At 40.3% G+C, this 19,868-nt stretch overlaps 1 protein-coding gene across 1 annotated transcript in view; it reads left to right on the top strand.

The window, feature by feature from the left end:
* The first annotated feature begins 718 nt into the window (after positions 1 to 718).
* CRTAP (cartilage associated protein) overlaps positions 719 to 19,868 on the top strand; it is a 42,512-nt gene continuing 23,362 nt past the window's right edge. Inside the window, exons 1-4 of the mRNA XM_063452007.1 lie at positions 719 to 1,587; positions 3,973 to 4,122; positions 11,602 to 11,773; positions 14,696 to 14,824. Coding sequence (XP_063308077.1) covers positions 1,117 to 1,587; positions 3,973 to 4,122; positions 11,602 to 11,773; positions 14,696 to 14,824 — 922 coding nt within the window. The 5' untranslated portion in view covers positions 719 to 1,116. The remainder of the gene's footprint in view (positions 1,588 to 3,972; positions 4,123 to 11,601; positions 11,774 to 14,695; positions 14,825 to 19,868) is intronic.

Here is a 19,868-nt window from a genome sequence, read left to right as displayed (position 1 = left end):
TGCCTTTACATAAAGACATGTGAGTACCTCAGTGTGTTTCTTACCATTCTGATTGATTATTTCAGTTTCCCTTCCATAACACATAAGGTTTTTTTGAACCAAGGAGAGATCCGACTGCCATTCTGGGGTCAAGAAGGATTTTTTTCCTATTTTTTTTCCCCCCCCGCCTTTTTTAGGATCAACAGCAAAAACAGTCAGGCTGAACTTGATGGAGGCATGTCTCTTTTCAGTCTATGTAAATATGTAACATAACAGAATACTGCACTACTATACTGTCTATTTTCCCTAATTGTATAGCGCTACGGAATATGTTGGCACTTTAAAATACCAATAATAATAATTAAATACCCCAGCTGAGCTTTAACGGATTTATTCGTTTGAGCAGGGTCCTCTTCAACCTATCGTTCCTGTAAGTTTTCTTGTCATTGTCCTATATATAGTTAAATCCCCCCTCTCATAATATTGTAAAGCGCTACGGAATCTGTTGGCGCTATATAAATGGCAATAATAATAATATTAATAATAATAATAATTTATTTGCATATTTTAGTGAATTATCTGACGAATACATTGAAATTGGAGAGTCAAGTAACAAACAGTAGAGGGCAGCACACACTGAATCCAACGTTTAATTGATGGTTCACTCTGTATAATGGAACACGCAGTGTGGCAGTTCACATTCCTTTCCCAAATCTCCGCCTGCTCATACAGGCAAAAACTTCAATTCCCCCCTCTGCAATCCCCCACCCCCTTGCAACTCTGCTACGTGGTACAGCAAGCTGTGTGTGCGGAACTTTGTCAAGGGATGATACAAAACTCCAGGAGCTAAGTTTTGTGTGAAAAAAGGATCAGAATGCAGACAGCTTCTTAATTGCAAATGAAAAACAAAAAAACATTAGAACAATTAATTAGAGATATTGAACCACTTTACGAGTAGCAATCATATCGTGCCTGCAAACTAAGTGCACTTAATTTTCTTTAGAATCCATAGAGGGCACTGGGAATTTGAGATTTTCTTGAAATAATTTTAAGGTTTTTATCAGTCCATAGCCAAAGCTGTATATTAGAACAGAAGAGGGCATAGTTCTCACTGCTTCCAGATTTGAATTCCCAATAATGCTCCAATGCCAGTACTGCATTTTTGCCTTTTTTTTCTTAGTGGGAGTGCAGGCTCAGTACGAACGGTACAGCTTCCGGAGCTATCCCCGGGATGAGTTGATGCCCCTTGAATCTGCCTACAGGTATGGACTGGATCAGTATAGTAATGAGAACTGGCCAGAGACTGTCAATTATCTGGAGATCAGCCTGAGGTTGTACCGCTTGTTGAGGGACAGCGAGGCCTTCTGTAACCTCAACTGCAGCACTGCAAAAATGCCTGAACTGGAGAGTAACGAAGGAGGTGAGCTCGGACGCTTTGCTGGTTTCCCTGAGCTCAGGGTATTTGGGGACTTGCTGATGAGGGCCCAATGTCTTAAACGGTGCAAACAAGGACTTCCAGCTTTCAGACAGTCACAACCCAGCAGAGAGATAATAGAGGAATTTCAGAAAAAGGAGCCTTACAAGTTTCTGCAGTATGCCTACTTCAAGGTATTTTAATAATTGTTAAAACAAAACTTGAATTTACATTCTGCAAGCCTGTTACTATAAAAGTGCTGTGGTATTAGAATTTAGACTTTTTTATTCAGTGTTTTGGACATTTAGTTAGTGCAGGGACCTTTAAATGTATAGTTTAAAGTGAGATTTGAAATGAATGCTTCCATGTAATCGCTTTGTTTAAAAGTGTACTTTTTTGGTTACAAATATGTTCCATATGTATATTTATGGGTATATTTAAAAATAGCTAGTTAATTTGATGGTACCTGTTTAATTTTGTGTTTTACTAAAATAAACCTAAGGAAAATTATTTGCTTCAGTTCAGATGCTGAACTGTATCAGGGTTATCCACTAAACAAGGAATTGACCAGGGGAGTTCAAAGCTTACTGTAGTGCTTATGGTGCCAGGAGCACATTGGCATTTCCCTCAATATAAGTAATATAATATATAATGCAGACAGCTTCTTAATCCAAATAAATAAATAATAATTAAAAAAACAACTGAACAATTAATTAGAAATATTGGACCACTTTACGAATAGCAATCATATCATGCCTGCAAACTCAATCCAATTAATTTTCTTTAGAATCCATAGTGGGCACTGGGAATTTGAGATTTTTCTAGAAATAATTTGAGGGGTTTTATCCGTCCATAGAGCAGGGCATAGTTCTCACTGTGTTTGCAGATTTAAAAACCATTTAAAAATAGTTAGACTTTTTACCTGCACAGGGCTTTATTCATAGGTCGACAGAGAATGGTTGATACTCTCAGCCAATGAGCTTGCCCTGCAACGCAGTATGTAGCTCAGAAGAACATAAGTTCCTGCTAAAAGTTTCCGGGTGTATGATCGGAAAGGGAGAAGTGGGGAGCAGCAACCAAGCAGATCCCAGGTTAGAAGTCGTTTTAGCAGGGTCCTCATCAACCTATTGTCCCTGTAACATTTTGTAATTGTCTAATTTATTGTTAAATCTCCCCTTCTCATAATATTGTAACGCGCTACAGAATATGTTGGCGCTATATAAATACCAATAATAATAATAATAATAAGTAGTCAAACAGTTTTAAAACAATTTGACTACTAGCACTATGTAGTGGTTATGGTACTTGGAGTGTTGATTGAACTGGAAACATTCTCCAGCTGGACTGAAACGCTGTTGACCATTCCTGTAAATTCAATGTTTTGTGAATAAACCTGACAGAATTTTCTTCATATTGCAGCCCAAGAATTAGTTGTTGAAACCATTTACCGAGAATAGTGTGAGAGGTTCATTCTCTAAAATACGAATTATAGCAAAGTGAAATTTTCATAGCAAAATTCAGACATAAACAGCTCAAATGAAAACATTTAACTCCACTATAGTCACAGTTTAGTATTCTTTGTCTGAATTTTGCCATTTGAATTCATCGTGAAGCGCCGTGGAATATATTGGTGCTATTAAAATTATTAACAGTAGTAATAAAAATGAATCAACTTCATGATGTAACCAGATGAGTTGGACACACAGGAACAGATGGGGTTGAGGGCCCTGCTCAAACGAGCTTAAATTCTAGAGGGGATCTTGCTCATACCTGCATGAGTGTCAATCATTGGATGCAACTGTTGGCCAGTCAAGTATCCAATATAAAGTGTGGTAATTGGCCAGTGTCAAAAAAATGACACAATAAATTAATTGGTGCGTGTTCATTTGCTAAATAATCCACTTATAAGTAAGTGCTATGGCTGTGTTGTTGGAATACTAACTCCATTCGGCAACCAAAACATGCTCCCTACAATTACACAATTTTAAAAACTCTCCGTGAGACCTTTTTGTATTGCAGTAGGCCAGTCTAAATGATACAGTGGATTTTCAATTAAAAGGACAGTCTCAGCAATAACTAAAATATAAAGGCCAAGTAGCGGATGCTGTACTGCATAGCATCTGCATAGGTTAGTGTGGGCTTTGTAATGTGGGTTTCCCCCCCCCAAAAAAACATACAAAAAAAACATCCAGGCCTTTTAAAACAAATATCTACAGAATGTAATAAGACATTGTGATGCCACAATTTAATTGTTCTTACTGTAAATAACCCTTTCCTCTTCTCGAACCTAAAACACCTTTCTTCCAGTCTCAGTGGATTACATCTTGTCGGTTGTATATTCCTGCTAATGAACAGGTTAGCACTTAGCGGTTTGTACCGACACTGTGTATATTTGTATAGTGCTATCATCGTACCCCTGAGATGCCTTTTCTCTAAAAAGAACAAATGCAGCTTTTCTAGCCTTTCTTCATTACTAATGTTTTCCATCCAGTTTATTAATATTTTAGCTCACCTCTGAACTTTTTATGGTTCTGCAATATCAAATGAACAGTAATTAAATTTTCTTGTTTTTTTTGTAGACTAATAATTTGCCGAAGGCCATTGCAGCAGCTCATACCTTTTTACTTGTGCATCCTCATGACGAGATGATGAAGAGAAACATGGCGTATTACAAGAGTATACCTGAATCTGAGGTTCATATTAAAGATTTAGAGACAAAGGCATATGAGGTAAAAACATTTTATATTAAAACAAGTAGAAATGGCTTTTGTGTAACAGACAATACAAAGTCAATAGTGCCCTCATATACTAGTGACTCAGCGTTTGACAAAAGTAAAAGCTCTCTTTAATGATTTAGATTCTCCCTAAATCAAGCTTCAATTAGTCCTTATATTAAAAGTCAATAAGCAACCAATTCTATTACCTCAGCAAGTGACAGCAGACCCTCAACCTGCTCACAAAGCCAACATTTTCCTTGTCACACACCTATGCACCTCTAGCTAAACCAAAAGCAAAAGTAGTTGGCAGTCTTGTAGTGTAATATACCAAAATGCCTGACTTGCATGTCCGTGACACAGTCATTATTTTATCAGAGGCTCATATTTTAGTCAAACAGCTTTTCTATGAGGAGCTTTGGATTGGATGGAAATCATTGGCGCTGGCTACATCTCCTCCTAACGCATCACCACACCAATGGAGGAACTAAAGCACAAATATTTTAGAATTTGTTACAAGAAGAGAGATTATACCGCGCCCAGTTTAAGTGTACAGATATTATACGTACATAGGTATTCAAGTTGTTTAACACAGTTGACCTCAGAATAAGAACAAAAAGACAAAATAATAGTGCAGCACAATATGATGTATATAGATAATAAGCTTATATTCTCGTATATAGTCCACTCACATTTGTTAGAGCTAACTAAGAGTTCTGCTGCATATGGACGGTCTAATACCCGTCTAAGGATATATAATGATGCAGCCGACACAGGTACTTCAGATAAAGTGCAGTGCAGGATATATGTGGAGGTAAATACAGAAAAAAACTGTTTGAAAATTAAATGAAGATAAATTAATGTACTTACATTTCCCAGAGCAGAACTTGCTCTAGTATGAACAGCAAGGGTGCTTTCCTATGGGGATTTTGAAGACGCTTCAAGGTGTGAGGACATCCAATGTCATTTCATGGAATTAAACTCTGTGAAAATGCAAGAAGCACCTCTCGTGGTTGTCTGGGAGAAAGCCACTAGAGGCTATCTTAACCCTGCAATGTAAACATTGCAGTTTCTCCCAACTCCACTACCACAGCCAGAGATCCAGAAGCTAATCCTGCACTACGGGGTTTAGCTCAGGAGAGCTAATGGAAACTCCTAAGTAAGAGCTTACGGCTCTCTGGCTGAGATAATGGAGTCAGGGAGCAGTGACTGGTGGCACTGGGGTTGCACAGGGCATCCTTGGCACCATAACCACTGTAGCGCATTATAGTGTTTAGTGACTATGGTGCTTAAAATATTCAGCTCTAGGGAAGGTTATTAATCTGTACAGAAGCTTTTTAAAATTGTAAAGAATCTAATTGTTGGTTAGTGTATAAACCTGTATATCACACCCCGACACAAACTGTATGTAATGTGCTAAATTCTGTGAGTGTGAATGTGTTTGTATGTGTCTGATACATATACATGTATAATGTATATGTTGCATATGCAGTTTTAAGGCATGTCATTTACAACATATAATTTGTGGTCGGTTAATATCGTATAGTGAAATACCTTGTGATTGGAATTAAGTCGGTGTGGTGTGCCGGAACCGACGTAGAGGGTAGGCCTGAAAAAGAGGGCCCCCCCTGAATGAATTGTATAAGAGGGAGCGGTGGGTGGGGTGAACAGCGTGCGTACGGCAGGTAGGAAGGGGGGGAGTAGCGTTTATATGGAACGCTTAACTCCTCCCACAAATACAGGCCTTACGGCCTTAAACTTGTGGTCGGTTAATATCGTATAGTGAAATACCTTGTGATTGGAATTAAGTCGGTGTGGTGTGCCGGAACCGACGTAGAGGGTAGGCCTGAAAAAGAGGGCAAAAGGAAATGCCAGAAAAAACACACTTATAGCACTATATAAAATCCGTTGTCTTACTACTCATGCGTTGGGAATGTTCCTGTATAATATAGCTGATTCCTCGTGCCTCTAATTGTTTGTTCCGGCGTACTGCTACTGGATGTCGTGCTTATAGAATGGATGTGAAAAAATAGGAGCCGGTGGTCCTACTTACTCTAATGACAGGAGTGTGAATGTAGAATCGTATTTAGAAGTAGTTAGGGAATGATTAGTAGGTCAAGTGTCTTGATTGTCTGGTTCGAATGTTGACGTGACGCGGTGTAGTGTTTGTACCTTCTTAAATTTCCTTGGGGAGACATGACTTACCAGTCTGATTAGTTGTGATCGTGGAGTTGTAGGGTTCCCGAACCCTTGAATGGTTGCAGGCACATAGATTTAAGACCTGGTTGTGTGGCGCGAATGCTGTTTAGGGAGTCTGATACAGCCCGGTATTCCCATCTGTGTACGTACGTACTGTAGAGTGATAAACCAATTATCTTTTGATATCTTGTGTAAAAAACGGGGTATAGTTTGAAAGGTTTGTCAGAAACGTGTATGTCAGTTCGGAACAGTGCGTCCGTGTGCGTATGAAGGTTTGAATAAAAGGTGGCAAAAAATGTAGAAAAGACTACAGGGTGATCAGTATGCCTGTGGAAGTCATGCTCCACTGATTCTTGGAAGAATGTCACGATTCTGTTATATGTATCGTAGAGCAAACGAATAATGTTCTAGATGATAGCATGTGTCGAGCCCCAACAGCCGAGTGACCGGAAGGGGATGCTAAAACGCGGATCATGCTTGAGAGATGTGAGTTGGGTGAGGAACGAGACTGAGCGACTCTTGGATAGTCTGCCCTAATAGATACGAAAATGCCGCAATCCCTCATCCGACGTTGCCTTTGTAGGACATCCTGAAAAAGAACATGACAACAACAATGAACTCAAATAACAACAACACGGTTAAGTACAATAGAACTGGCTGGCTAACTAGTGCCGAAGCGAAAAGCTCACTACCCCGTGACAAGTGAGGCCCTGCTAGTAGCCAAGCGGCTGGCGAGAGGCTCTACCTATGATTTGGGCGTGGGGCTCGAGCCACTAGCGTGGTGGCGGGGAGGCGGCCTCTCGGTGACAGTAAAAGATCCAAAACGTGTGGCCGTGTCAGGTGAGGCCCTAACTTATAAACCCGATAGGTGGGTGAATGCGAGGCTCTAACTATGATTTGGGCCGTGGAGCGAAAAATCTCCGTGTTGAGATTGGGGAGTTGGCCTCGCGGGACCAGCTATGTTGTATAGCTAAGGCCAGCTCCTGACCCTAGATAGCCAGTTCTCTGACCCTAGACGGGGGCTTGATAAGGGGGTAACGTAAGGTGCTTGGTAAACACAAGTTGTGGTTAACGATAGGTACCCAGAGATACCCAGACAGAGACAGAGGAAAAGAAGGGAGTGAAAGGAGGAAGAAAGAATAGTAAATGAACTGAAGTCGAGGGAAGGAAAATAATGTGCAGTTTAGTGAAGTACTATGGAGATATATCTGATAGTACAGTATCGATAGACCCTGAGGGTGCCGAAGATTCTCGTGATGCCACTATATAGCCTGAAAGGAGATGTATGAAGGCGTTGTGCCCAGAAAACTTTGTAGTAGCTGATGGAGAGAAGAGGGTGCAATTAGCAAGGTAGTGAGTAACAACGATTGTTACGGGTAGCGAGAACGAATGAAGAGTTGTCGAGTGTAGCCGTGGCCTGACGAGGCAAGGCAGGAATCAAGCCCCCGTACCCCAATACCCAATCGAGTAACAACGTGGCCTAGCAGAGGCAGTTGTTTGGAATGTGAAGAAAACGACATTAAACCTGATAGAACAGGTGACAAACGTTTGACTAATGGCCAATTGTGTAACAATTGTTGGGAACGTGAACGACAACACATTTATACCTGATAGAAACGGGCAACGATAGCGAACCAGTAATTGTCTACTGATAGCAGATGACAATATGAAACAATAGTAACTGCCCATGACATTCTGACTGCTCTGCTTTGAATCTGGCTGGATGAGCATCATGAGAGCTAACACAACTCTTTTTAAAGGGTCACTGGAGAGATCCCTGAGATACAGCTCCATAGAGATGGCAAAGCTTTATGGGAGTAGTAATCGTACAGCAGACAGGGATATACCCTGTATCCATTGGAATATGTGTAAAACTATAAAAACTCCTAAAATGCAGTTCTTAACCAGCGAGACTAGTTAACCCTGTGCAGTCCAGCATTATCCGTGTACTGCAGCTGACTGTGCATCGTGAGAGTAGTATACCATAACGGCATAATGAAGCCCTTTAGCAGGATGTATTGTCTCCTACATTTTTTTTTTTTTTTTTATTTCCAACATATATATACAGATAAGAAATACATAACTGAGTGTTATTTTTGTAATAAGTCTCAGTAGAAAGAACTTGTAACAGAATCCCATTATTCATTTAAGAACAGTCATGTAATGGTATCTCACATTTATACATTCCTCTAACAGCCTACAAAAGGTATAGAGGTAAGTGTAGTACAGTACAGAGCAGAGTGTAAGTCAGGGTTTACACAATGGTAATTTTGAAAATGCGAACGGCGGGAATAGCCCGAATGTGGCTATACCCGCCGGTACCTGGACGTTCAGCTGGAAGTGTTTCGGCAGAGTTTCCCCCGAACGGAGGGGGGAGCTCTGAATCGGCGGGACGTGCGGCCGGAAACCAGAAGTGCGGGGTCATCGAGGAGGACCAGTGAACCCGGAAGTTCGGCTGTCACGAAAGCGAGGTGAACAGCGTGCGTACGGCAGGTAGGAAGGGGGGAGTAGCGTTTATATGGAACGCTTAACTCCTCCCACAAATACAGGCTTTACGGCCTTAAACATATGTGTATATTTTATGAGGCAGTGATGGAATTGGTGAAGATCCAGGTGCAAGAAAAATATTCGGCCCCCTTGCGCAAGGGTGGCAAAAAGGCAGATTTCTATCTGTCGTACATCTCCCGCAATGCATTGCCATCTGGTAATCTACCATTTGCCGATCCTTGCAGGGTTGTATTTGTAAGCAGTGATTGTGTGTTTGAATGTGTGCATGTTTTATGAATGTGTGAATGTCATGGTATTTGTGTGCATTGTTTCCATTTGAATGCAGGTGTACATTTGTGTGTATTCAGAGGCGTAACTAGAAACCACTGTGCCCTGGTGCGAAAGTTGCCCTGGCCACCCCTATAGTCGACCCCCGCCCTTCATACGTCTACCCCCCATACATCTACGCACCCCACACACATGCAGACAAACAGATACACATGCAGACACACACACATTTATACAGAGACATGCACACATGACACACACATACAGGCACACATACATACAGACACACATACATAGAAACACACACATACATACAGACAAACACACACACAAACACACACACACACACACACATATATACAGACACACATGCCAAATGTTTTAGTCACCCTCCTGTTTCCTACCTTTTAGGTGCAGGAGGGTGACTTTCCCTGGGATCCAGTGGCTCAGGCTGATGGGAGTCATAGTTCCCACGCTGACTCCCTCCTCTCCTCCCACCAGGCTCTCAGTGATTGCTGGAAGGAAGTGACCAGGACATCATTATTATGAACACCATTCATTTCCAGGGGGTCCGATCAGTGCTGCAGAGCTTTAATAGCGAGCCCCCTGGAAATGAATTGCCACCCGATGGCAATTCAACAGAATGGGCCCCTTCAATAAAGCCCCGGTGGTGATACTGCGCAAGCTGCGGCCAGGTTACAGGGGTCTGTAGGGCGGCTATGGCCCCCTGGAGTGATGGGCCTGGTCGCAGCTGTGACCCGTGCGACCGCGGTAGTTCTGCCACTGTGTGTATTGTTAGTTTTTGAATGGCAGAGCTGTGTTTGTATATAATGTTGGCATTTTAATACAGGGGTGTATTTGTATGTAGTCTAGATATTTCAAAGCAGCGGTGTATTTCTGTGTTATGTGGGTATTTGCATGTAGGCTTGTATTTGTTTGTAGTGCAGTGTTAATTTTGTCGACTAACAATTTTAGTCAGATTATAGTCGACTAAAATTTTTGAGACTTAGTCAACTGAAGCTAGACTAAAAGTAAAAGTAAAATAATTCAGGTGACTAATATAGGACTAAAACTAAAATGGCTCTTTAGGTAAAAAACTACGACTAAAACTAAATTGAATTTGCCACCAAATTTAACACTGGCGGGTAAGACACATGGAGGTGGAAATGAGACACATGGGATGCTGAGGGAATAAGACTCATGGGGGCTTGGATATTGAAACACATGGGGGCTGGGGGAATGAGAAATATGGAGGGACTGGGGGGAGGAAAGGAGCACATGTAGGAGCTTGGGTGGAATGAGAGACGTGGAGGGGCTGGGGAAGGAATTGAGACACATGGGCGGCTGGGGGAATGAGACACGTGGGAGAGATGAGATGCATGGAGGAGCTGGAGCGACACAAAGCAACATAGAGGGGCTGGGGAAAAAAGAGACGAGGTGTTGGCGGAAAGAAACACACAAATGGGGCTATGGAGAGAAAGAGACACACAGAGGAGCTGGGAGGCAAAGAGCCAAAGAGAGGCTGGGGAAGATTCAAAAGAGACATATCGGGGCTTGGGAGAGAGACACCCAGAGGGACTGGGAGGACACAAAGAGACACAGAGGGGCTGGGGGAAAAAGAGACAGATTATTAACTTAACCCATTAGATTTTAGTTGTGTTGACTAATATCTACTCGAGATTTAATCAACGAAAACCTACTGGAGATTTAGTCGACTAAAACAATTCAGAAAACTAAAATACAACTAAAACTAAAATGGCTTTTTAGTCAAAAGACTATGACTAAAACTAAATTTTCTGCCAAAATTAACACTGGTGTAGTGTCTGCATATGAATGATGGGATGTAAAAATAGAAAACATTTCATCTTGGTTCCCAAAGGACTAGAGCTCTAATTAACATTAGAATTATTATTTGCTAAATTGAGAATAATTTTGAAGTAAATTTCTAGTTTAAGGACATAATACCTCAACTGGCTCCAAATTAGCCTCGCGTCCAGTTCCACCTCTTTGGCCTTAAATGTGGAATTCACTTTGAATTCCTAACTATTCTCATGTTAGTGAACAATCCTGTAGATCTTTTTTACGTCTGTGTACTAAACAGTGCAAAAATGTATGCTCTTCCAAGTAAAAACATTCAGTCTTCAAATTAATTTTCGCTCCTCTGCCAATATTCATTTGATGTAAATATGTCTAAAGCTGACATTCTGCACTATCCTGTTCTACTTTGTTTTATTTTAAATCCAATATGCTAAAAGAATAGAGATGGACCAGAAAAATGTGTATCACTGTCCAAAACCATACTGGGTACAAGGTATCTCTGTCTGTGGTGCTAACATCTAATAATGTGCTAAGGCCCTTAGCTTCAGCACATTATTGGCATTTTATGTTCACCCTCAAATGTAATATTCTCCTACTGTACAGTGGCTTTTTAAGCATTTTCAGGTGATACCTAGGATAATTACGTCAAACAATGTCTATGTTTTAATTAAGTGATAACCTTTTTGATCCATTCCCCTCTAGAATTTATTCATCAGAGCAGTGAGGGCGTATAATGGAGAGAACTGGAGAACGTCAATTTCTGATATGGAGCTGGCACTGCCCGACTTTTTCAAGACATTTGAAGAATGTATTGCAGCCTGTGAAGGCTCCCGGGAGATTAAAGATTTTAAAGACTTTTACCCTAATGTAGCAGGTGGGTCAGGTGAACTAACATTCTTTTAAGATGCTCCTGTATAATATTATTGACACATCCATTCAAGTACAAATGTAGTTTAAGAACAGTAAAACAATAATATCTCTCACTGGTATGTGTGAAAGTTTAATTTTATACCATTTTCAACAGATTAAAGACATCAGACAGAGTAGCGCTTTATCAACAGTTAGCCATATATGTTACATAGTTACATAGTTACATAGCTGAAAAGAGACTTGCGTCCATCAAGTTCAGCCTTCCTCACATATGTTTTTTGCTGTTGATCCAAAAGAAGGCATTAAAAACAAAAACAAAAAAAAAACCCAGTTTGAAGCACTTCCAATTTTGCAACAAGCTAGGAAAAAAATTCCTTCTTGACCCAGAATGGCAGTCAGATTTATCCTTGGATCAAGCAGTTATTACCTTACATTGAAAGATTATATCCTTGAATATTCTGTTTTTGCAAGTATGCATCTAGTAGCTGTTTGAACATCTGTATGGACTCTGATAAAACCACTTCTTCAGGCAGAGAATTCCACATCCTGATTGTTCTTACAGTAAAAAAACCTTTCCTTTGCCTTAGACGAAATCTTCTTTCTTCTAGTCTAAACGCATGACCTCGTGTCCTATGTAAAGTCCGGTTTGTGAATAGATTTCCACACAATGGTTTGTATTGGCCTCGAATATATTTGTATAATGTTATCATATCCCCTCTCAGGCGACGTTTTTCTAAACTAAATAGGTTTACATTTGTTAACCTTTCTTCATAGCTGATATGTTCCATTCCTTTTATTAATTTTGTAGCCCGCCTCTGCACTTTTTCTAGTGCCATAATATCCTTCTTTAGAACAGGTGCCCAAAATTGCACAGCATATTCAATGTGTGGTCTTACATGTTAGTATATTAGTATATAACATGAGACCAATGGCAATAGCATTCTGGGGGTAAACCTGTCCATTTTTGTTGTTTGTACATCAGCCACTTTAATAAGTACACTATTATGATAAAAACATCTCACAAAAGTGTAATATCATCTGCAAATAATCCCTCACCTCAGAATACATTGTGCAAATTACTAGATTAAATAATTTAGTTTATAATACAAGATATTCCTGAAATATTTTGGTGACACACTTAATATAGAACAATAGACCTAAAGTGATTCAGTTATTAAAACTCTAATTCTAAATTATTTTATAAAAATTGGATTTATTAGCCTTTATTTTGGTTCTGTTTTGCTGTATTTTAGTCTGTAAACCAATTAACAAATTATACTATTCCAGAGAAAACGTGTGTGCTTTAACTTAATACAGGTATTTTTGCTATTTTAAACTTACTGTTCTGCCTGGCCTCAGTATTGGTGTTGATGTCTACTTCAGCTCACTTACAGGCCAATTATCACTCCCTTTCAGTTCAGTTTCTGGTTGAATCTACCCAGCAGTAAGAAGCAACAGTAAGGCCCCATGCTGCCATGCATTTTAAGTAGTTCCCACTACGGGGCAAAGAAGGTAACAGTCACTGGGAACACATTAACAGGGTTATTCACTAAAGCAAGAATTTGTTAGGAATTAAAAGTAATTTTTCAACTTTAAGGTCAAAATTACAGATTTTTCTAATTTTGAATTAATTATGAATTAAATTTTGAAATTCATTTTTCCTAGCATTTCTAACTTTAGTGAATACCTTGTGTTAGTTTGACTGCCATCAGTGCTAGGTACACAAACACATGGAAATAAATCTTCTCTACCTACAGCCTTGAATAGTACCCCTCCTGGCATGTGACCATCTCGCCGTATGGCAACACTAACTCTGGATCTGATGACATTTAGCCAAATAGATGCAACAGTGCAAAAAAATTAGATGTAGCAAATACTTTTCATTTACTGATTTGTTTATAGTGCATATACCCCCTCCCCTTCCCCCTTAGTTACAGGAATTCAAAGTAAAAAAGTGACACTATAATCATCAAAAACTTTAGTTTAATGAAGCAATTTTAGTGTATTAATCCTTACTTCTTGATTCTCTGCCATTGTTTGAGTTCATGCAGCTCTAGTCACACCTTTCCTGGCTGTGAATTACACACTCTGCATGACAAACATGGTCTCATTTTCAAACTGATGTTAACTTACTTTAGAAGTTTATATACTGCTCTGTAAATTGAACTTTACTTTACATTACATACAGGAGGCTCCTGCAAGGTCTGGCAAGCTATTAATAGAGTAGGGGTTAAGAAATTATAAATTAAACAGAATTTGCAATAAAAGAAGTGCAAACATTAGAGCTCACTTTACAGGAAGTGTTTAGGAAGGCTGTGCACGTTACCTGCAGGTATGTGTGACTAGGGCTGCATAAACAAAGTGCTTTGACTCTTGTTGAGCAGTGAGACTGCAGGGGCATGATCTATCTACACCACAACTGCTTCATTAAGATTTCTGCTGAACTGGAAGCATAGCTAATTAGACAATTTTTTCCCACATTGGCTACTTTCATTTAAAATTAACTCTTCCAGACTATTCTCGCTTTTGTGAATAATTAATCCTAACTTGCCTGTATGATATCAGGTTTGTTAGAGTGAGAACACTAGACAATGTGTAAAATGAAGAGAATTGAAACTCTACATTTCGTACATATATACATATTTTGTTTGCTACATATCAGCTTGGGTAGCTTTGCTTTGGAATATTAGTGTTGTAGATTTAAATGATAATGAACCACCAGGACTGCTTCTTAGCACCATCATCCCTGCAATAAGATTTAGTGTAATTTTCATTTTATTAAACATTCAAATGATAAGAATCAGTTATTGATGAGTACCATGCCTTTGGACATTTTTTTAATACATGATTGTATAATTATTTTTTTTTTTATGTGTGTGTGTGTAAATATATGTTACATTTTTCTTTATTTCTATTCTATTTATAGATCATTATACTGAGGTGCTCAAATGCAAACTCAAATGTGAAAGTAATTTAACTCCCATCATTGGTGGCTACGTTGTTGAAAAATTTGTGGCAACTATGTATCACTATTTGCAGTTTGCCTACTACAAATGTAAGTTAAAAAAAATACACAACATGCTATAATTGTTACTATTTAGTTTACAAGTGTTATCAAAGTAATCCAGACAACATGTGCAACTTTGACTAGTGGATAATTGGATAGAATGGATAGAAACCTGTAAAGTGTAACCAACAACCTTGCTGTTATTTAAATGAGTAAGGTTGTACCATTTCTGCAAGGCAACCTTTATTGTAGCATAGTCACGGTCAGATTCTGCTGAAAGCGCTGCACATGCTTCCATTGCGGGACCTCTGAATCCAGGGGTCAGGTACTTTGCCCACTGGTACTTTGGTAGTTGGTATTGCCTGCAAACCTTCTCAAAACTGCGCAGAAAAACATCCATATCCCCCATCTTTCTCCAACATTGGAAAATTATATGCATGTGGTTTGGATGCAAAATAGTTTCTCAAATCAACACTGATAGGTGAAGCAGTTGACCTCTTCGACTCTTATATTTTTAGTTTGTGTTCTCTGGCAACTTGGCACTGTTCAGCCTCCCTCTCTTAGCCCAGCGTTGTTGTCACTCTCTCTTTCTCAGCCTGTCGCTCTTCTCGCTCTCTCAGCCATCTGACATTTCCGGATAACTTGTAGTCTTTGGTTTGCATCTGCTGCGTCTACGTATTGAAAACACAGTTTGTATATAAGAGTGCAAGGAATCTCCAGATCACGGTACAATACTGACAACAGCTACAGGTATCTCCTCTGTGACCATGCCTCCCTCTGCCCTGCAAGTCATGGCACAAGCCAGACAAGCACAAAGAGACCAGGAAGAACGAGACAGATCATTATAGGGAGATTTGCTGACATCTCCAGGAAATACAAACGGACTGCAGCGGAATTTTATTGTCCAGATACGCCGTAACCCCAGAGGCAACCCCGGAAAGCAGGGAAAGACTCACACACCGAATGGGCTTTCCGTCTACATAGGGCAGCCCAAAATTGGATGCAGGGCTGCCAAGCAACCTCCCTGGAAGATGCGATACAGCTCATATTGTTGGAGCAATTCTTCGAACACACTGCTGAGAACATCAGAGACTCGGTGAGGGACCGCAAACCCCAAACCATAGAGGAGGCCGCCAGGCTAGCAGACGAGCATCAGGATAACAGATGGCAAAAACCGAGTGGGAGCCGACCTGCATTCCGCACACCCTACCAGGTACCATCCACTCCTAAACCGCCTAGAACCCCTCCATTTAACCCAGCACCGGGTCCAGCACCACCACAGCGACCCCCCACTCTGTGTCATCACTGCAAGCAGCCATTTTTTTTCTTGTGCAGATGGTTACAGCAAGCAAGTAGAGCCACAACAGCGTCTACAAGCATATTTAAAGCATTTCACAATGTGGCAGTGTAGTCGGCACAATTTTTATATTTATAAAATTAACAGGCTAATAGACAACGTTTAGATAACATGCTACAATAAATATGTTTTTAACAAAGCTAGGCACGCTTAAGGTTAAGTAGATGTGACTTGCATGTAGTGCGACATGAGTGTAGCCAGGACATTTTAAACAAAGTTGTCCTAGTTTAAAGTGAGGAAGCTGGGAAAGACAACCAGCACAACCACCCAGGGCGGCAGCACATTTTTTCCACCAAGAGGTCCCCAACGACAACCACGCCAACGAGGAACACTGGAACATCCTGCACGAGGTGAACCCAGTACAGGCAGAGGGCGACAACCGAGATCATCACCGCCAGTGGGTTTCAGTCGACGGCATGGATGCACAAGCCCTGAGGGACTCGGACGCTACGCTCACGATAATTCAACCGCTGTCATGCCTTAACTATGGTATCCTCTTACTTCCTGGTTCCACGGAGCCTAGCCACACCCCTGTATGACACGGTCTGCCTATTTAATCTGACTGCACCAGCTGATCAGGGCTGGATTATTGAACTACGTTCCTTACTCACAGGCCGGCTACAACTTCATGGTGAAAGCCTCTGCTACCAGACCGGACTGAAAGACTCTGCAAAGTTCCCTTCACCTCTCCTCATCCACGACTAAAGATTAAACACTCTTCATACGCCTCTGAGGAGATCTCGGGAACCAGTGTTCTATGTGCCGGAAGCTAAGTAAAACCAATGTGATAAGAGTTGCATCTAAAAGCTGTTATTACCTGTCTCCAAAAGTCCTTCGGTAAAAACAATCCCGTTACAGCTAACTTCAACTCATACTTCATATCAGTTATCTGCATCTGTCTTGCTTCAGTTAAAGTATGGAACAGCTATTGTAATTACTTATCACCTAAACCGTTAACTCTATTAAGAGACTCTTTATTGATTCAGTGTCTGCAATTTACTACCGTTTACTCCTTAAAGCTACAGTGCCTGTAACTGTGGACTTCAGTTATCATTTATTCCTTAAAGCTACAGTGCCTGTAATTGTGGACTTCAGTTATCATTTATTCCTTAAAGCTACAGTGCCTGTAATTGTGGACTTCAGTTATCGTTTACTACTTAAAGCTACAGTACCTGTAAATTGGAATTAAAGTCTTTACCTTTTACTTTTTATAATAAATATTCAAACTATACGAAATCTGCAGTTGTGTTTCTTCATAACAAATGTTTAAACGTGACAGAATAATCCAGCCATTGTAATGGATCCAGCAGATTTCGATTCTACTATAACTACGCTGAATCAAAGAGTTGATACACTAACCCAAGGTGTGCAAGACCTGCAAGTCACTAACGAAAGACTTCTCACTTATGTCAGAGATTTACAAACTCGTACTCCTCATACTACTCTGCTCTCGGCTAGCGATCCTGCTGTATGTAACCCTGAAAATTTCTATGGTGATCGTTCCAAATATAAGGAGTTTTTTTATTCCTGCAAACTATTGATTGCTTTAAAACCTAGAGCTTATCCCACAGAAAGATCTAAGGTTTTTTCAGTTATTTCCTTTCTAAGAGGTGAACCTATGTTCTGGGCCCATACCTTTTTGGACAATGATGACCCCATCTTAGGCTCACTGGATGAATTTTTTGAAGCCATGTCTCTTCTCTATGAAGATCCTAACAAACAAGCTACAGCTGATTTAACAATCAGAACACTACAGCAAAGAAATAGACCCGTTGAAGATTATATTGCTGAATTCAAAAGATGGGCTGTTGAAACGCAATGGAATGACATCACATTGCGCAACCAGTTTCGAATTGGTTTAGCTGAAGCTGTAAAAGATGAACTCTCTAGAACAGGACTCCCTACTAATTTGAACGCTCTAATTCGCCTATCAATCAGCATTGACAGAAGATTAAGAGAAAGAAAGGCCGAAAAAGCCCTTTCACATTCAAAAGACCGCAAACCTTTCACTCCCTCAAAAGCTCCAGATAAGAATTCCATACCAAGTGAACCTATGGAAATAGGGGCTCCAAAGCCTCCTGACAACCCATCTGAACCAATCGAACCTATGGAAATAGGGATAATAAGAAGTCCCCTCACTCCTGAAGAGAAAAATCGAAGACGTATGTTAAACCTCTGCATGTATTGTGCCTCTCAAGTTCATTTAGTCTCTGATTGTCCTTCATTAAAACGGATAAAAGGCAGAAGGCAGTCTCATGCCTCTTCCATCCTAAGTGTACTTCCCTCTACAGCAAATACTCAAATGTCCCCTATCGTTCTTGTATTACAGTGGGACAATAAAAGAATCATAACCAAGGCTATCGATTCCGGTGCAAATGGAGTATTCATCGACTCAGCCTTTGTAACAAAGAATAAAATTCCTTGTGTTCGTAAAAGAACTTCTGTACCTGTTAAAGTGATTGACGGGTCCCTCATCTCATCGGGACCAATACTTCATGAATCCGTCCCTCTAAAAGTAACCATCAATCATACTCATACGGAAAGTCTTATATTTGATGTTATCTCATCACCATTTTTTCCTATTATATTAGGGATCAACTGGTTAAGGAACCACAACCCTCAAATCTCATGGTTTCCTTTCTCTCTCACCTTTAACTCACATTATTGTAAAGAAACATGTTTACAGCAAATTCCAATTCTTCAGTCTACGAAAGAACCAGCTAAAACCTCATGTTGTTCTGACACCGAACTGGAGTCTCCTCCTCCTACAGTCATTGGTGAATTAAAGAGAAAGTTTACAACAGCTCCTATCCTTCAACTTCCAAATCCTTCATATCCTTATGTCCTTGAAACGGATGCTTCGGAATTTGCAATTGGAGCTGTCCTTTCTCAACACAAAACTCCTCAAGAACCTCCTTTGCCTAAAGTCATTGGAATCTTATCTTCTCTTATTGACGACATTAAAAGTCTCAGTGAAGATGCTCTTGAACTTCCTAAATCAATGAAATTATCCAAGAAAAACGGTCTCTACTATTTTAAAGACCGGATTTATGTACCTCCCTCTTTCAGAATTAAAGTACTTGAATTTATTCATGATTCTCCTCTGGCAGGTCATCCAGGTATGAAAAGGACCCTTGAATTGTCTAAAAGATACTGTTGGTGGCCTTGTCAAGACCAAACTATCGAATCTTATGTCAAATCTTGTTCTGTATGCCAAAGATCCAATCAATTGTCCTTGTTGAAGCCTCATCATCCTGACCCTTTCCAAAGAAATGTCACTACTTCTCCTGATCCCATATTGGTCCAGGGTGAAGAAGAATACGAAATTCAAAGTATACTGGATTCAAGGATCCATCGTGGCTCCTTACAATACCTCATCAGATGGAAAGGATATGGAATTGATGAAGATACATGGGAAAACTCCTCTGTCGTTCATGCTGACATATTGATTTCCAAATTTCACAAGCGTTACCCTTCTAAACCAAGTCAATAGCACCCAGAGGTTGCTCATTAAAGAGGGGGTACTGTCATGCCTTAACTATGGTATCCTCTTACTTCCTGGTTCCACGGAGCCTAGCCACACCCCTGTATGACACGGTCTGCCTATTTAATCTGACTGCACCAGCTGATCAGGGCTGGATTATTGAACTACGTTCCTTACTCACAGGCCGGCTACAACTTCATGGTGAAAGCCTCTGCTACCAGACCGGACTGAAAGACTCTGCAAAGTTCCCT

This window comes from Pelobates fuscus, chromosome 4 (assembly GCF_036172605.1).
Source record: "Pelobates fuscus isolate aPelFus1 chromosome 4, aPelFus1.pri, whole genome shotgun sequence".
In the NCBI taxonomy this organism is placed as follows: Eukaryota; Metazoa; Chordata; class Amphibia; order Anura; family Pelobatidae; genus Pelobates; species Pelobates fuscus.
The sequence above is the reverse complement of the archived record's forward strand: the minus strand, read 5'-3'. Positions and strand labels throughout refer to the sequence as shown.